Source organism: Mchenga conophoros, linkage group LG3 (assembly GCF_057382185.1).
Source record: "Mchenga conophoros isolate Kocher_MC1m ecotype Shallow Benthic linkage group LG3, M_conophoros_male_GT1.1, whole genome shotgun sequence".
NCBI lineage: Eukaryota > Metazoa > Chordata > Actinopteri > Cichliformes > Cichlidae > Mchenga > Mchenga conophoros.
The window spans coordinates 76573375-76590638 of NC_140528.1; the positions used below are offsets into that span (position 1 = coordinate 76573375).

The following is a 17264-nucleotide window of genomic DNA, read 5'->3' on the forward strand; positions in this document are numbered from 1 at the left end:
GCTTTTTAAAAAGTGTGTCTGCATTCATGAGCAGCCTTCTGGACTGGATACCTTGAAGTACATATTAATTGTCCACTCTGGCTATACTGGAACAATAAAACTGGTCTTTGCATCTAGAGGAGGCTCAGTAGATTAGCTGATGGTTTCTAGATTGCTAGAAGCACAGGTGTTCACACAAGCTTATCCTTATATCCCAATTCTAGTTAGTAGGTCAAATGCTCCCTTTACAGGTATCCCCCTTTTATTTGCAGGAGGAGCATTCAGTACAAATGAATATCTGTAAGTGATCACAGTAGCATGGAGTTCCACTGGAGGTTAAATGACAGCATTAGGTCAAAGCATCGGTTTCACTGATGAAATCCCTGTCCCGGGACTCTTTCCAAGCTTGTGGCCGTTACAATGGAATCACAATAACTCCAATAACATACAGTTCTTGTCACAGTATATGCCTGTAACCTGAAACAATAACTTCTGACTTTGTCAGTGACCACTGTCTTGGCTCCTGCCTCGGCTCCTGTGTCGCTCACGGAGAGTTTCCCTGTTCTTTTATGTCAGTTTCCTGTCTTGTGGCGCGCCAGAGGAGTAGACCTAGCTGGGTCCAAGCCAAAAACCTAGATAGAAAGTGAAACACACACACACACACACACACACACACACACACATATACGCTAACAGCTGTGCTCTTTGGCTGTCTCCTATAAAGTACGGTGCAGCATCTCCTGCAGTTCCCCCAGCTCATGGCACGAGGAATGTGCAATTGGGTTCATCCCAACTTTACATCTCCCCTCCTCCATGTCATCCTAAATTCAATAACTGTGTCCTATTCCAAACCAGGAGTCACTGAGACTGGACACCCCTGCCCCCGCACTCCCCACACATCCCTCACCTCCCACCCCAATCCTCTGCTCTGATCATGAAGCATGGCTCGCAGCACGTACCTTGTCTCCCTCTCCTCTCTCTCTCTCTCATGTTGGCCCAGACATAAGCAAACAGCCCTTTGAGCAAACAGTGCAGCACAGTTGTCAGCACTGGCTTCAGTTTAGCACCGCATTGACATGTACAATTAAAGCTGACTCAGAATCTGGGTCTAGAGTTATATCTATGAACTTAGAAAAATACCTGAAATACATTGAATCAAGTTGTTTTAAGTTCATACTTGTCCTCCAGCTGGTGTTTTAGATGTTGCATGTTTAGGAAAGGAACAAATGCAGAAATGTTCCAGTTGTTTTTCTTGGCTTTTGATTAAAAGTGAATTGAGAAACTTTTTTTAATATTATTTTTTTTATTTACTGACATCAGGACAATCATGACTGTTGTAGTGAATCACTGGTCATAGTTAATATCTGGTTATTAACTTCTCTGTGTGTCGGTGTGTGTGTCTGTGTGTGTGTTATACGTGCAGCTTACATAGGATTTTGAAACGGTAAGCGTGGGGGTATGTAAGCTTGGTGACTTATCAGGGTTTCCAAGTATTTGTGAGTAAAGCTGTATGTGTCACTTAACCCTCATGTCATACTGGGACCTTGCATACTGGGACCATTGCATTGTTAGCTTACGATAATACATATGCAAACATACCTTTACTTCCTGTCTGACGGAGCTTTTTCATGTGGCCCCTGAAGGACACCCTTTTCCTTTATGACACACAGAAGGGACTTCCAGGAAATTTCAATATATTTCCTATACTCTGGCTCCAAAGGGACTGTCAGCACGAGGGCACTGGACACAAATACCCCTGACTGAAGTGCAGAGAATGAGTGCTGCATAACATTTTTAACAGACCTGCATTGAGCTGAATCGTTACAATTCACATGACATAATATCAATTTGATCTTATTTAGTAAATAAAACTGATTAAATTCATTATTGTGCACAGAATTAGTAACGCCATTCTGGTTCCTAATGTTTGTCCTACTTCTGATTGTTTCGTTGTCTCATGAGGAAGTCATATTGAATGAAAACTATTCTAAGAATATCATGAATGAACTCCAACACTCACACTTTCCTTTAAATAGCCTTCACCTTCCTGTAGCAGATGCTTTGTTTAGATGATGGATGAGATTGCTCTTCCATGTGCCTGGGTCAGTTTTGATTTATGTTTTTGTATGTAGTTCAGTGAAACTTTAAATAGGTTGTGGTCATGGTGGGGTTAGAACTTAATTAATTTGAATGTGTTGTGATTTTTAAATGGTATTGCTGCAGCAGCATAATAGTATCTTAAGTAAAATTTGTTGTGAATGGTGCTCGACTGCACTATTCACAACAAATTTTACTTACCTTCCACAGATTAAGTAATGTTCAAGATTAACACTGTTCATAGGGATTTTATTTTCCAATTTTTAGAGGTTTGTGATGGTTGGTACAGTTGACTATTTTTTATCTAGTCTCTGAACTCTACTGGAGAGAGAAATGCACCAAATCTTTGTAAATTTTTTGCATATTTAATGTAAGTTCAGGTTAACACATGCTAACAGACTTTGTAAAGCAATAAGTAGCTTAAATGACTAAATAACACTAAGCTCATTGTGCACTTGATTAAATGGAACTAGTTTTAAACATAGTAAAAAAAATTAAGATGTCTCAAAAACCGAGAAAATTGAGAATTTTATTATACTAAAAGGGAAATTATTTATAAAGTTCCAAAACATTTCTAGTTCCACGAGATGAGTCGAGGCTTCTTGGGTGGAAAGAGCAAAAGTTCTCCATTGAGAATCATCAAGTTGAAAATGGCAGCTAAGAGTCTCCCACTCATCACAGGTAAGGACAACCTGCTGAATGTAAAGCTAGAACTTGTACAAAGAACTATTTCAGCATTTAAGTCTGTTCTTTATTCTTCTATGTGTGTTTGTTTGTTTTTACAGTGACGTGAAGGACATTCAGAATTTCCTCCTGAATGAGTGCAAGTTGTAACATTTGAGGATGCATGTCATTGGTTGTGGGAAGTTGGGGGTGTTGAAAGTTATACTTTCCTGTGAGCTATGTACTACATTGTCTACCAATTTGGAGGTTACAAGATGTGCACAGTGAGACCATGCCTTCCTAAAGAGCTGCCTTGATTCAAGTGCTTGACCTAATGAATCTCGTAGTAATAGAACTAGGAATGAGTTGCCAAACACAGTGGAGGGAAGATCCATGCAATAAGTTTTATATGTGTCAAACTGTTTCGATGTAAAATTTGTTCTGATGTTGGCAGGTGATCGTTTGAATATCATAGACGAGAAGAAATTATATAAAAGCTTGCACAACAGGCTTCTGTGCTATTCTTTCATGCATGCATGCGTACTCCCGTCAAACTCTCACATTGATAGAAAACCTTCCAGTTTTCTAGATGCTATTGGATAATGAAACTGACAGAAGAATGTGCCTAATGTTGCAGATGTTAACTATGAGAGATCCTCATCTTATAAGAATGAGAGCATTAGTGTTGTCCCTCCTGTCACTCAACTCGTAGCAGCTACATTACCTTCAAAAATTGCAAAAAAAATATTTCACTCTCAGCATATGTCTGTGAAGGTTCTCAGTCATCCAGGTCATCGAAGTCAAAGGAGCTTGCAAAGAAAAGCGTCTGGACTTCTTTAAGTTGCTTGAAGACGTTTCACCTCTCATCCGAGAAGCTTCTTCAGTTCTAAGGTCAAATGTGAGTGGGCGTTAAGGCGTCTGGGGACATCCTGGGCCATCTGACCTCAGGAAATCGCATGATAAGGTGGGGTCAGGTTTCACAATGAGCTCACCCGAAACCCTGGCTGATTGTGACCCACACCCGTTTTCACACCTTGGCTCATGTGATTAGAGGACTATCAGGGGGTCCTTTTGTCCCTCTTTGGGGGGTCACTCCCACTGGGTTTAAATCTGGGACTCTCCGCCATTTGACCTTAGAACTGAAGAAGCTTCTCGGATGAGAGGTGAAACGTCTTCAAGCAACTTAAAGAAGTCCAGACGCTTTTCTTTCAAAGCTCCTTTGACCACTCTCAGCATAGCTATCAGCCATCTCCGAGATACAAGATAAATAGCAGCATCGTGAAAAGTAGAGATAACAAGGCTGAAATAGGCACATTTATGGAAACAGTAGGAAAGACTTGGTTGTGCCCCACTTGAAAGTTTCAGTGGTTTCCTCATTTGGACAGGAGGGTACATGTCAGAAGGTGAAAGCAGCGACGCTGTGGAATGCTGACAGGGGAAGGTCAGTCTTTCCACTCACCATGTCTCTGCAGGCTTCCATGTGCTCTCCCAAGCCATATGCTTTGATTAGAGGCAGAGCCAGAGAGAGTGACAAAGTGACTGCAATGTGTGACGTATTAGACTCATGCTATAGGAGGAGCTGTTGAATACGAAGAATTACCATGTTGAGGAGAGTGAAAACTGCCTGATGAAGTCACTGTTATCTTTTGCATCAAGGAAATGAAAAATGTCCTCCCACCGAGCCATGGTGCTTCCAGTTTTCCTATACAGCAAGCACCAGAACTATGAAAATCTAAATGCAAGGAGTATTCTTCAGAAGCATTTACTTTACGTGAAGACATGCTGAAATTCATAGTGAGAGATGAGGGACACCTAGACCACATCTGGAATACTATTATAAAGTTCATTTGGTGATGGCTGTCTTAAAGATCTACATTCATATCCACAGAACACTACTATTAAACAGTCTGACACAATGCCAAAACTGACTTTCTATATGTTTTTTTTGTTTCTTTTTTTCATCTCTATAATGAATAAAATCCTTCTAAGTGTGTTTTGTTTCATGCTTCTTCATGCTATGGTAACTTCTTGGATAAATAATGCATCATTTTTGAGTCAAACTGCCCCCCAAATATAAAAGATGGCAACAGAATTGTAGATAACAGGGAGATTAACAAATGTAACAAAAAATGTAACATTTTTAAACCAACTGACCATGAGTGAAAAAAGTGATTGTCCCCCTTGATTAACCATTAATTAACAGTACTCCAGAAAACCAAAATGAGAGCCATCATCCACAAAAGGCTAAAACACAGAACAGTGGTGAAACTTCCCAGCGTACCAAAAATACTTCAAGAGTGCTTCGATGACGCATCCCGGACATCACAAAAGAACCCAGACCAACGTCTAAAGAAGTACAGGCCTCACTTGCCTCAGTTATGTTCAGTATTGACGATTCAACAAAAAGAACGTGATTGGACAAAAATGGCATCCATCTGAGAGTTTCAAGGAAAAATCACTGCTAACCAAAAAGAACACAAACTTGATTCATTTCCCCTCCTCACTTAGATATTTTTAAAGTGCTGCAAAAATGTATTTGATGTGTTCTGGTTTTATTGGTCTAAGGTTGCTAAGGAAGGTACGGTAGCTCAGGGATGGGGCGATAAAATAGGTAGTGCAGTGATATTTGAAATGCTACATATTTTCCGTAATAACTTAAGAAACAGCAATTACCTATCCAGGTTGCACCTTACTTCTCAGTTTGGATAGGCTAGAGGATAAGGTAGATGGAATTCTTTTTAAAAAAGAAAAAAAAGCCTATCACTTTTTCTTCCGGAGGGAAGAAATGTTAAAAAATGGGGGAAAGGTACAAAACAGAGACAGGATGTCACTTCAGACAGGAAATACAATCAGTGGCTAGAAGATGGGATGAGAAGAGCAGAGGAATATCAAGAAACGGGAAAGTGAAACCAAATATCCTTCATTACAGAGCAATGGAAACTAACAAAGCCACAAAATAGATTAATAATATATTTCTACATAAAATATAAACACAAACACTATTCTCTTGAGATCTAAATGTTAAATAAACTATTTGCCTTCTTTGTTCAAAATTTGTCTTTGATAAATATTTAACAGCCCATTTTACACATGACCCAATTTACCTGGTCACAGGCTGGTGGGCACAGAGTGTCTATGTGAGAATCACCTGTGAAACATAAAAACACAGACCCGAAAAAAATCTATTAACATAGAACAAAAGAGAAGTCGTTTAAGAAAACGTAACTTTTGGGGGGTTAAGCTGCTAATGTATGTAAACTTTCCAAAAAACCGTCCCTCTTTACCAAACTCCACCTCAAAACAAATACGCTTTTTTAATGACAAACGGCGTATAAAACAAAGAAAGAGAAAACAAACGAAAGCATTTCTGAAGTTTTCTTTTGTCATTTTCGGCAATAAATATATTCTAATGAGCGTTTCTGAAAGCACCCAGACAATGAATGGGAAGTGTCTGCGCGGCTTTTTTTGAGGCATTATTTACTTTTTGTTATCTAAACACCGATGGGGCTATTATTTGGATAACGATGAAAGAAAACATTTTGCCTTAAGGGAGGAGCGGCTTATATTGTCATCACTAAAACAATGCAACTATATTTTCAAAGTCATCAATAAAAAAAAATCAAACGGCATCACTTTTTAGAAACACCTACCGGATAAGTGCACAAGAGATCCACAAAAGAGCTTCGTTTCCAATTAATGGGCAATAGACGGACCTATGGGCCAAACCGCGAGGACCCTGTGAGGGGCTATGCGGATGCCGCTATGGAGTTTCCCAGTGAGTTATGGGCATGCCTTCATGTTTTTTTCTCTGTACTCTGGCTTTACTAGTTACTCTATTTTCACTCTTTACGCAATGAGTCACTGCATGGTGGGTTGATGTTTAATGTCACCGCGGTACGTAGAAAGGCGCGTAGTCGTTCTTGCGGGCTATCACGTTATCACTATATCCTTGGGGGAGGTAAATAAAAGGTTTTGCCAAAGCACAGCGGTGATGCAAAGTGTGGAAGGTGACTGCACGGACCTATTTTTTTACACGGACCTGCACGCTGGTCGGGATTCACGCAGAGACCAGCGCACTTGGTGGTGTATTGGATCTGTTGGACGGAACCTGAATCGTGACGCCTGCGCATGTGTTTAGTTGTTTCACGATGTGTTTTAAAGATGCTGCACCTGTTTGCGAATGTTGCAGAAAACAGGTAGAGGTAAGAGCGCATGTGAGATTTCTATTTTGGTGCCTCGCTTGGTGTGCATGACCTGCGTGCCACAGCGGTCTCTGTGCTGGGCATTTTTGAACACGCTCATCACGCTGATGACACATGGATGCTTGCATTTAGGCTTCTCGATGTACAGCTTATCCTGTATGGAAGAATATTGGTTCTGGGGTTTGGGATTTAAGCATCTGGAGATAAGTTGCTACTTTTTCCGGTTTTTCGCAGATCACAAAAGAAGAAAAAGAAGAAAAATGACAGTCCTGTGCTACAGGATTGTCATTTTTCTTCTTTTGTGCTTTACTCCCTGTAGCATAGTTATACGTTGAACCGTGCTTTAAGACTGTAATACACCCAGAGGCTCTTGATTATTTAAGATACTAACATTTAAAAATGAAATAAAGCCAATGAATTGTATTTGGTGGAACAAATGTATGATGGAGTGAATATGCATGTTTATGACAAAAAAAAGTCTGCTGATGAAGCAGTTGTTACTGCAAATCGCTGCTCTACATGAGGTGCTGAGTATTGAGGACTTTTTTTGTCTCGTTCATTGGGGAAATCCATCTCCACTGCGTTTCTCTAGCGTGACACAGCATACTGGAAAATGTTCAAACATGCAAGCTGAATCTGTGCTTTCTGGCACAGTCATCGCATACTTAAGTCAGCAGAAAAGAGCAAAGGGTTATCAAAGGGTGACCGCAGAGGTGTGGACTCGAGTCACATGACTTGGACTCGAGTCAGACTCGAGTCATTAATTTTATGACTTTAGACTTGACTTGAAAAAATGTTCTAAGACTTGTGACTTGACTTGGACTTTTACACCAATGACTTGGGACTTGAATTGGACTTGAAAAGACTTGATATTTTACCCCAAATATAAAATTTAACATGCATAGATTGAAAATGTGACGTCATTCACGGGTAGAACCGCAAAGGATTCTGGGAACTCGTGGCAAGCGGTCAAGCGGTACTAGCGCACGCAGGCTTTCAATTAAAATCAGTTATACAGCGATAAAAAGAAACACAAAAATGTCAAGAAGCCGTTGTATTATTAACTGCAATAGCCGGTCGCATGACAGCCACGGGAAGCCGACGGGTAAAGAGATCGGTTGTTATCGGATTACGTCGTTGAAGAGAAATTGTTCAAGCCATGTTTCCAAAGTAACAAAGATGCGACGGATGGCCTGGATTGCAGCCATTCAAAGACCAATTATAACGTCCCAGAACCCTCCAGCTCACAGGTTAGTCTGCTCCAAGCATTTACACAAAGGTCAGTGTTTTTTAGTAGTTAATACGTCATTTTCATAACATAATTGGTGATATAGGTTACAAGCAAGTCTGGCGCTGAACAGAAATTGTGGCGCTATGCTCCTTTATTTATTGTGCATAAATAGTGAATTGTCCTGACACAATATTGCGTTTCGCTTCTGTTATTATGGTACATTGACAAAAACATATACTTTTATTCACAGGATAAAACAGTTGTTTTGTATCACTAATTGTCCAGTATGATTGCAGCATACAGTATTATTGTCACTGCTACATTTCTGTGATGGGTACCAGAAATTATTTCCACTGCTAATTAATTACCATTGAGCTCAAAGGTTATATTAATAAACGGTTAACGAATGTGTATTTATGACGACGATTTGTGAGACTGGTAAACTTATGATACGTACGATGGTCTTTACTTTCTACACGGTGCAGTTCAAGGTCCTGCACCCATCCGTCGGTAAACTGTACCTGGGCTTGTTGCAGTGACCTGAAGTTACTAAACTTCACGAGTGTATGCACTCACTCCAAGAACCGTATGATTATAAATATGCATATAAATATGCTACGATGAGATAGCTGACTTCATCTAACTAGCAAATGTTTTCCAGGCTACGTTGGTGATGCATTTTTTTTTAAATGTGTATGATATTTTTGTCATTTGATTTTAAAGCTGGTCCTACAACCGCATCCAAGAATAACATGCAGCGTATCTCAGAACTGTCGGTGAAAATTATTCTTGGAGCTAGGTTTAATTGAGCTGCATTTTAAAGAGGTGCAATTTTACAATTTGTGTATATTTTCTAAGTTCACTATTTTGTCATGTGTTGAGAAAAACACAGATTTAAAAATTACATGGTCTAATATTTACATTTAGCATATAACTGCAACATTATTTTTTCATTTTTTTTTTTTTAAAGACTCGAAAGGACTTGAAATTCAAAGTTTCAGACTTGTGACTTGACTCGGACTTTTACACCAGTGACTTGAGACTCGACTCTGACTTGCCTGACATTACTTGAGACTTGAGGATAAAGACTTGAGACTTACTTGAGACTTGCAAAACAATGACTTGGTCCCACCTCTGGGTGACCGCTATAAGGGATTCCAGCAGAACAGGAAATTATGTCAGACCTGTGTCATCTGATAGCTACCTATTTACAACTCTGCACTTTATCATGTGGAAGACCTGTTCAAAGTAGAAGACTGCAAAGCATTCAGCAGCAACCATTCCACTGGTGATATGTGTTTTAAATAGGATCTCCTTATCAGCCCTGTGTGCCATCTAAAATGCTACAGTCTTTTTGCACGTGTTTGTGAGAGTTAGATAGAATAACGCATACCAAAAGTGCCAACTTTAAGTCGGCCGGTCACCTTTGCAAAGCATCTGTCACATACCTGGCCTGAAGTTTGCCATTATCCAAAGTACTGCCACTTGTGGACTGCTGATTTCAATTTAAAATAGCAACATGGTTTTGGCAGCCGTTGGCAGGCGAACCTGTTAACTTCCAGTCTGGCCGCAGTCCTGGGCCGCAAATTCCACCATCATGGTGAGAAAGTCGAGAGTGGATGCATGTGCGTACACTTTTTAGATTGATGAATTCTCACGTAGGCAGTGGTGGAGTTGAAAAGTTCGCTGATAACCCTCAAGCTGAGTCACACACACTAACAAATGCCAGATCGGATGAAAAAAAAAGAAGCAGAGACCAGTTTGCCTCTCAAACTTGCATATGTTATTTTATCAGAGACTGCACTGGTAACTATATGTTGTTATTTTTCAAATAACAATTAAACTTTCTGTCACTGAGGGTGAAAAAGCCCAGATTCCAGTTATATAGAAGCAGATGTGCCACTGACAATCCTCATGTCACTGCCAACGAGGAAAACGGGAGGTGTAGAGGGCTGTTGACCTCTTCTTGATGTTTTCTCTTGTGTTATCACTTTCAAAAGACTTCATCTAATATTGGAAACCATCTCAATTTGTTGTAGTTATGAGGAGGTCTGAGAACCTAATGTGACCTGTATCAGCCCCATCTGCCTGGGAAAATCATCTGTATTTTCTGTCATGCTTTTGCGTCACACAGCCAGGCTGCTGTGAAAGAGCGCATTCAACATGTGGCACAGAGGAACAAGGCTGATGCCCACATGACCCTCAAGATTTCCAAGTGTATCGTTAGAGTTCAGAATGTGGCTTGATTTCTATGAATGTGACAAGTTTCTTTTATGCTCATGGGAAAAAGTTAGAAACACAGCTGACTAATGTCCCAGCTGTGGAAATACCCTGTTACAGCAAGGATTAAACAAGGTCATTCCTGCACTGTCATGGTATCTGCAGGTTTCTGTTCATAATGCAGCAGATCACATGGTTTCATTTGCCGAATCATGCTGTTGTGACACAGCTTAAACAGTAATGCATCACATACTAAGACTGAGCAGCTCAGTCAGTAGCAATGCATCAAAGTTAGGTACACTATTCCTAGAAAGGCTTTTGTTGGCTAACTGACACAGTCCTCTAGCCTCACATGTTCTCACACTGAACACAGGTCACAGGACAGCAGGGGTCTGAATTAAGTGTGACAACAAATAAATAGATTGTTTTGTGTTCTTCAGCATTTGAGTGCATTTTCCTTTAGCTGATGTCTCTTCTGTAGTTGTGTATTTAAAATAGTTGTCACGATTTTATCACTTGGTAGAATTACTTTTTCTGAAGGATCCCTGGCTATGCGGCTATACGTACGAAAATTCCCAGAGGGGTAATAAGTGAGGAAAAAAAGAATCTGGATGGCTCCACTGAGATGATCTGACCTGGTTCTGTTAGCCAGTGGTGGTTATTTTGCTTGCATGGTTTAGGTCCACTTGTTTCCTCAGCAGATCTCTGTAAATCATCTGCTGTGGCCTTTGTAGGCACCAGCTCTTAACCCAGTCGGACACCAATGGTAGAGTTTGGGCTGGCGTGCTAGACCGCGCTCAAACATCAAATGAGACGATATCGTTTGGTGGATCAATGTTCCATCCTTCCAGTAGAGTTACAGATAGTTGAAGTACCAGTACCAAGGAGCACTGAGGTACAGTATCTTACTAAGATACTTTATTTTTTCTTATAATTTGTTTTCAGAATGATGGACCTGACCTGGGCAGAAGTGTTACTTTAAGACTATGTAGAACATTTGCTCTGCTTGCTTCTTTGTAAAGTTTCCCAGCCATTGGCATCAGAGCCTGTGCCTCTTGGTTTGTCTGGTTACGTTAGGCTGCTCTATGAACTAGATTACTTCATATTTTGTATCGGTCTGGATTTAGGTTTCTGTTTGTTTGCTCATGCTGGTTAGACGGATGCACAAAAACATCAAGAGGCTCATCTTCTCCCTGTTCCCCTAAATAAAATATTATTTTGACGTGAAGCATGTCATGAAAGAATGGTCAAAGTTGACCTACAAACAAGCAGAGAAGTAAAACAAATGGAAAATTACCAGCCTCACAGCTCTTTACCTGAGGGGTGACCTGCAGAGTCCGCATGAGAAAGACATTTTAAAATGTTAGTGAAATAATGAACCATGCTTAACTGTTAATGTGCATATCACTTGCACATTGTGGTGTCATACACAAAAGTTTAGATTGTGCTTATATTTGACTATGCTTATCCCTTATATATCTGAAGTCCTCTTGAGTGCCATGATTATAATATGGCTGCTATGTCTTAAACTAAACTTATATTATTCAGTATTCCCACACTTTCTCTCACAGCTGTTGCCCTCTTACAAGTGCAAATTATGCACCAAGCCATGCTGTTAACTTGAAGATGTATATATGGATGGTAGAGAAAAATCTGATATGATTTCAGCATAAAAATTATGTAAATGCTTAACTGCAACATGCAATGAAGACAGATTTATCATTAGAAACACAGCGGATGGTTTGAAAACTAAGTTACGTTTCTTTTGTTAATGAAAATGTAAAACGTGTTTTCAGCTCAGAAGAAACTCAGTGTCACAGTTTCAGTGCTGGTACTGGACATGTGAAGTGGTATCAAACCATCGCCAGACTTTGATGAAATGTGTTTGTGTGTCCGTTGTGTGTGATAAGCAGGACTGCTTGCCTTGCTGTTGTTAGTGTTGGACTGGACCCAGCCAGGCTTGTCATCCCCACTGAGGCCAATTTGTGACCTGAGGGTCCTGAACCATTTCATACAGGAAGCACGAGACGCAGAAGGTGCTATGGTGAGAGGAAAATGTATGCATGCATTAAAACCTGAGAGCAGCTGAAGGTTGCTTTATGTTGTCCTCTAAAGACTCTTTGTCTGCTGAAGTCATCAATACTCTCTCTCTCTTTTTGCAGAAGTCATGTAGAGAAGGCTGTGGCCTGTCCCAGTCTGTCACCGTCCCCCAGACTACAGTAGACTTTGATGTATGGGAGAAGAAAAATGTAAGTAATCACTGATGACTGCTGGATGTTAAGCAGCAGATTTAAATCAGCTATCAAATTCAGTCGACCTGTGGGCAAAGCCGTAGTACCTGTTCGTTTCTAATCTGATCATTATTACTGGCTCCGTTTGTTCTAGTATAGGGACGGTCTTTAAATCCTGCCCCCGGTTTTTTTTTCCTGCAAGGCACAGGAACAAGCCCAGGAGGTGCAGACTGGCTTATGGTTGTTACAACAGTCCCTCAACACGCTACAGACGTCGGTCACCAACACAGCAATGCACAGTCACATAGACAACACCATCAGAAACCTGCTCAGCATCAACGCTGTGTTGCGTAGTCTCAACATCCAGGTGAGTTGGAGAAGCTTCCCAGGTAGTAATTCAGGAATAACAGGTCAGCAGCTGCCCAGCAAACATCACTGTGTTGTCACTGTGTACATGGGCAAATGGTCATGGTCAGGTGCCAAAATGTGCAATATTTGGTTCACAACCAAAGGGGATCTTGCTTTGATATCTGATTGTTGTCCATTTAGACCCTCTTTAATGAGCAGTATAAGCTGTGGTAGTGGGTTTTGAAAGCAGTCAGCTAATTTAGTCGGGTCAGGCATGTGCAGAGGTGCAGTGCTATTTGTAGTGGAGCACATCAGTCAGGCACTTTTGAGTTATCTGCTTCTAAAGCTCTACATTTTTGACCATTATTCAACTATAACTAAGCAAATGGGATCAAACTGACTTTAAAAATATATGAAGTCTTCTGTCTAACCATGCTTATCACTCCTTACTTGTTGCTCATCGCTCTCTCCTCCCCGGACACATCTACTCTCTCTTTTCACATTACTTCCTGTGGGATAGATGTCCATGCACTCCCTAACTATGATGCCATCTCTCTCCCTCTCCTATTCTCTGGTGAATTTTGAATTCTACTGCATGCATTTACAAAGATAATATCAGAGTTAGAGAACTGCAGCAGTTTGACACTTCAGTAGTGTATATTCAATTCAGCACCAAATCACAACAACAGTCGCTTTATATTGCAAGGTAGACCCTACAATAATACATACAGAGAAAACCCCAACAATCATATGTGCCTACTATGAGCAAGCACTTTGGCGACAATGGGAGGAAAAAATTCCCTTTTAACAGGAAGAAACCTCCGGCAAAACCAGGCTCAGGGGGGGCGGGGCCATGTGCTGCAACTGCTTGGGGTGAGAGAAGGAAGACAGGATGAAGACATGCTGTGGAAGAGAGACAGAGGTTAATAACAAGTGTGATTCAGCAGAGAGGTCTATTAACACGTTGAGTGAGAAAGGTGACTGGAAAGGAAAAACTCAATGCATCATGGGAATCCTCCAGCAGCCTACACCTATTGCATAACTAAGGGAGGATTCAGGGTCACCTGGTCCAGCCCTAACTATATGCTTTAGCAAAAAGGAAAGTTTTAAGCCTAATCTTGAAAGTAGAGATAGTGTCTGTCTCCTGAATCCAAACTGGAAGCTGGTTCCACAGAAGAGGGGCCTGAAAACTGAAGGCTCTGCCTCCCATCCTACTTTTAAATACTCTAGGAACAACAAGTAGGCCTGCAGAGCGAGAGTGAAGCGCTCTAATAGGGTGATATGGTACTACAAGGTCAATAGTATATTACAGATTTGAGAGCAGAAGAAAAAGAAACGGATATTAAATGATTTGTGGTTTGCACAGACAGTCTGCACCAAAGTAAAACATCTTTGGGTGCTTTAAAAGCTACTTTTGGAATTTCCCTCTCAGAACACAAACATAACAGTTTAACACTAAATTTAACATTAAAAAAAAAGCATGTGTTGTTCGGTTGTCACAGTTAATGTGATTTGTGTTCAATGAACGAGTGAGTAACTGGTACTCTGGGAGATGGCTCCAGCTGTGAGTGCAGTGCCAAAACTTTGTCCTGCAACTTCCCCGTGTTCTCACACTGCACGTTTAGAGCCAAGTCCCCTCCTGCTCTTCACTTATGATGTTAATATGTGAATGAAACCAAGCAGAATAGACTGAGCTGAACTTTCAGGCTTTCGGTTGCATTTCTACCTTAATATTGATACATAATTAAAATATTTACAGAAGTGTGCACACAGCTGTTAATGGGACTTTGTTAGTGTGTCACTATCAGTGTTTGAATCTTAAACTATGTAATACTACATTTATTTATTACAGGCTGCAGCAAAAAAAGGGCCCTCATATCATAAACATTCAGCCTCCTTTCATTCATCTTAAGTGCTACACTGTTTCCATAGAGAAACTGATGTGTAAAACCTGAGCCTCCACAATATTACTGTTACTAGGACATCACTTGACCCTCATTGCGTGTGCTAACTTTGGAGCCACTAATTTGTGCGGCTCTTAGTAGTTGAATATTGGAACAGACTGCATCTTTATATATAAATTAGTGCACCGTGAGTCCTTCCACCCCTATGGTTCATTTTTGGAAATGCTCTTTGGTAAACAAGATTTTTGATGTGAAAAGAAGTTTTTGCACCTGTGCAGAATAGTAAATCTAGCCCTAAATACCACGATCACAACTTTGACCCCACATTTTTTGTTGTTGTCTGTCTTAATAACTGTGATAACCAATCGAGCCAGCTGTGAATGTTGGCTCGAATTTTGTTATTTGGGGGAAAAATTGGTGAAGCATCAGTACACTGTGTTCCAGCACATCTACGCCTCTGGACATGTGCTGGGCAAGATTAGGAAAAGGCATTGCAGAAGAGTGATGCATGTTTTATTCTTATCGTTGCTACTTTGCATAAACCATATAAAAAATAATATTACTGTTAAAAAATCTGGAAAATGTGGGGAAAGGTATGTACTTGATGATTAGAGACAGTGCATTTGTTTCTAAGATGGTCTCACTTATTGCATTAAAGTGAAATAGAGACTCTTTCTTTGGCAACAGACAAACGGAGCACAGTCACAGACATTCAGGTCCAAACTGTCCTGAAGGACAAACTCCTGTCGTAAGAACATGACTCAGGGGTCACATCGTGTTTCTTTGTATTCTCTTTCAGGAATTTACACCACCAGCAAATGCAACAGACCTTGAGGGAACATGGAGGGTGTCCTTAGCAACAGATCTGCTTCAGGTCCACGTCAACTTCCTGCGAGGCAAAGTGCACCTTCTTCTTTCAAGTGCACAGGCATGCAAGCCAGATGTCAGCTGATCGACCGATCGCCCCATCCCGGGCGAAGAAATTTGTGTTTCCAAAGGCAAGAGGAGAAATGTGACACTGGTTAACCTGCACGCTGCTGGAAGCGGTGTGGAATGAGAAAGACGCAGCAGTCGTCGCATGCAGAGGAAGAGCTGAAAGGATAGGACTGTCTCAGCAACGCTTTGGATGGACAGGAGATGAACGCACCTTGGAAAGTAGATGTGACTCATGGACACGGTGACAAAGACCAAAGTGATGCTTTTGGGAAGCACTGCTCCAATAGCTGTTTTACTGGCACTCTCTTGCACTTTGTGTGTGAATGTACTTCAGGGTGAGCTAAGACTGAACGTTTCAGTGTCGTCCGTGTGCGTCTGTTTTCAGCGAGTCTGACCCTTACACTTATTTCTTTAGAGGGAAACACCCAGTTAATACTGACTACACCTGGGCATCAATTTCACTACTGGAGGCAGAAACTAACGTGGCCTCACTCATGGTTTCCACATTTTTCAACTTTGCCTCACAGAAACAGTCTCTCAGATTTTTTTCAGTGAATATTTTAATATATTTTTAAGTTGAGGAATTACTATTTATACAGATTTTTCTACTTTAAGCTCAATCTTTGACGTAGTGTCAGGTCTAACATGCTAGTTGGGCTCTTTGTCATGTTTTGTTGTGTAACACTGAACACATTTGCAAAGGTGTTTGCTGCTCTTTCTTCTTTAGTTTTTTGATGATTGTGTGTACCTGATTGCCTGTTTGATACTGCATGTCCTTTCCAAATAACAAAGGCTTACATAGCTGATGTTCAGTTCCAGTGAGTTTGGGGGTGTGAGAGGTCAGTGAGGAGGGTTACATGAGAACTGTGAAGCTGCTACGTCATTGTCCGTGTTGTTGTTTTTGCCTGACTACACTCACCCAGTCTACACGCTGATAGCCAGACTGTCTGGAAAAACGTACAATTTACATCCTGTGTGGCTGTAATTGCAAATAGTTTTCCAGAGGCTGACGCGACGCCGTCTTCTCCCTCCCTCTATTGTTCGTCATCAAACCTCAGCCAGGCAATCAGCGAGCCCTGGGAACTCGAGGCTTTCTGTAAAATGGATGCTCAACTGTTTCAGATTAGTTAAGTGTTCTTCCTTGTTTTTTCCCTTATTTTTATATCTTGTCGTGCAAGTGCAAGATGTTTTTAAGGATGTTTGTATGCGTTTTCTTTCCTGTTTTGTGTTGTTTTGTCCCATCACTGTATGATTCCCTATTTAAATACGAAATGTTGTTCTCGGATAAAGAAAGGATGGATGGAAACACAACAAAGGGGAAGTTTGTGCATCTCGTTCATTATTTTTGCCTTTTTTCCCCCCTCTCGATGGGGTGAACAAGCAAGCACAAGTACAAGCTGCCACAGCAGAATTTACTGGTTCCACATAAAAATTTTCCAGCCACGAATACAGA

General features: G+C 40.8%; 1 protein-coding gene across 3 annotated transcripts; it reads left to right on the forward strand.

Annotated features, from left to right (window-relative positions):
- The first annotated feature begins 6402 nt into the window (after nt 1-6402).
- On the forward strand, nt 6403-17258 carry epoa (erythropoietin a). Of its 3 annotated transcripts, none has more exons than XM_085267319.1 (5): nt 6403-6514; nt 12306-12436; nt 12555-12641; nt 12826-12990; nt 15675-17258. In XM_085267319.1, the coding sequence occupies exons 1-5, from the start codon at nt 6436-6438 to the stop codon at nt 15825-15827; spliced, it is 615 nt and encodes a 204-aa protein (XP_085123445.1). In that variant the 5' UTR covers nt 6403-6435; the 3' UTR covers nt 15828-17258. The 3 variants fall into 3 exon arrangements, with proteins under 3 accessions (XP_085123445.1, XP_085123447.1, XP_085123448.1); XM_085267321.1 differs by lacking the exon at nt 6403-6514 and adding an exon at nt 6647-6941 and having other exon boundaries at nt 12303-12436; XM_085267322.1 differs by lacking the exon at nt 6403-6514 and adding an exon at nt 6650-6941.
- The last annotated feature ends 6 nt before the right edge of the window (nt 17259-17264 follow it).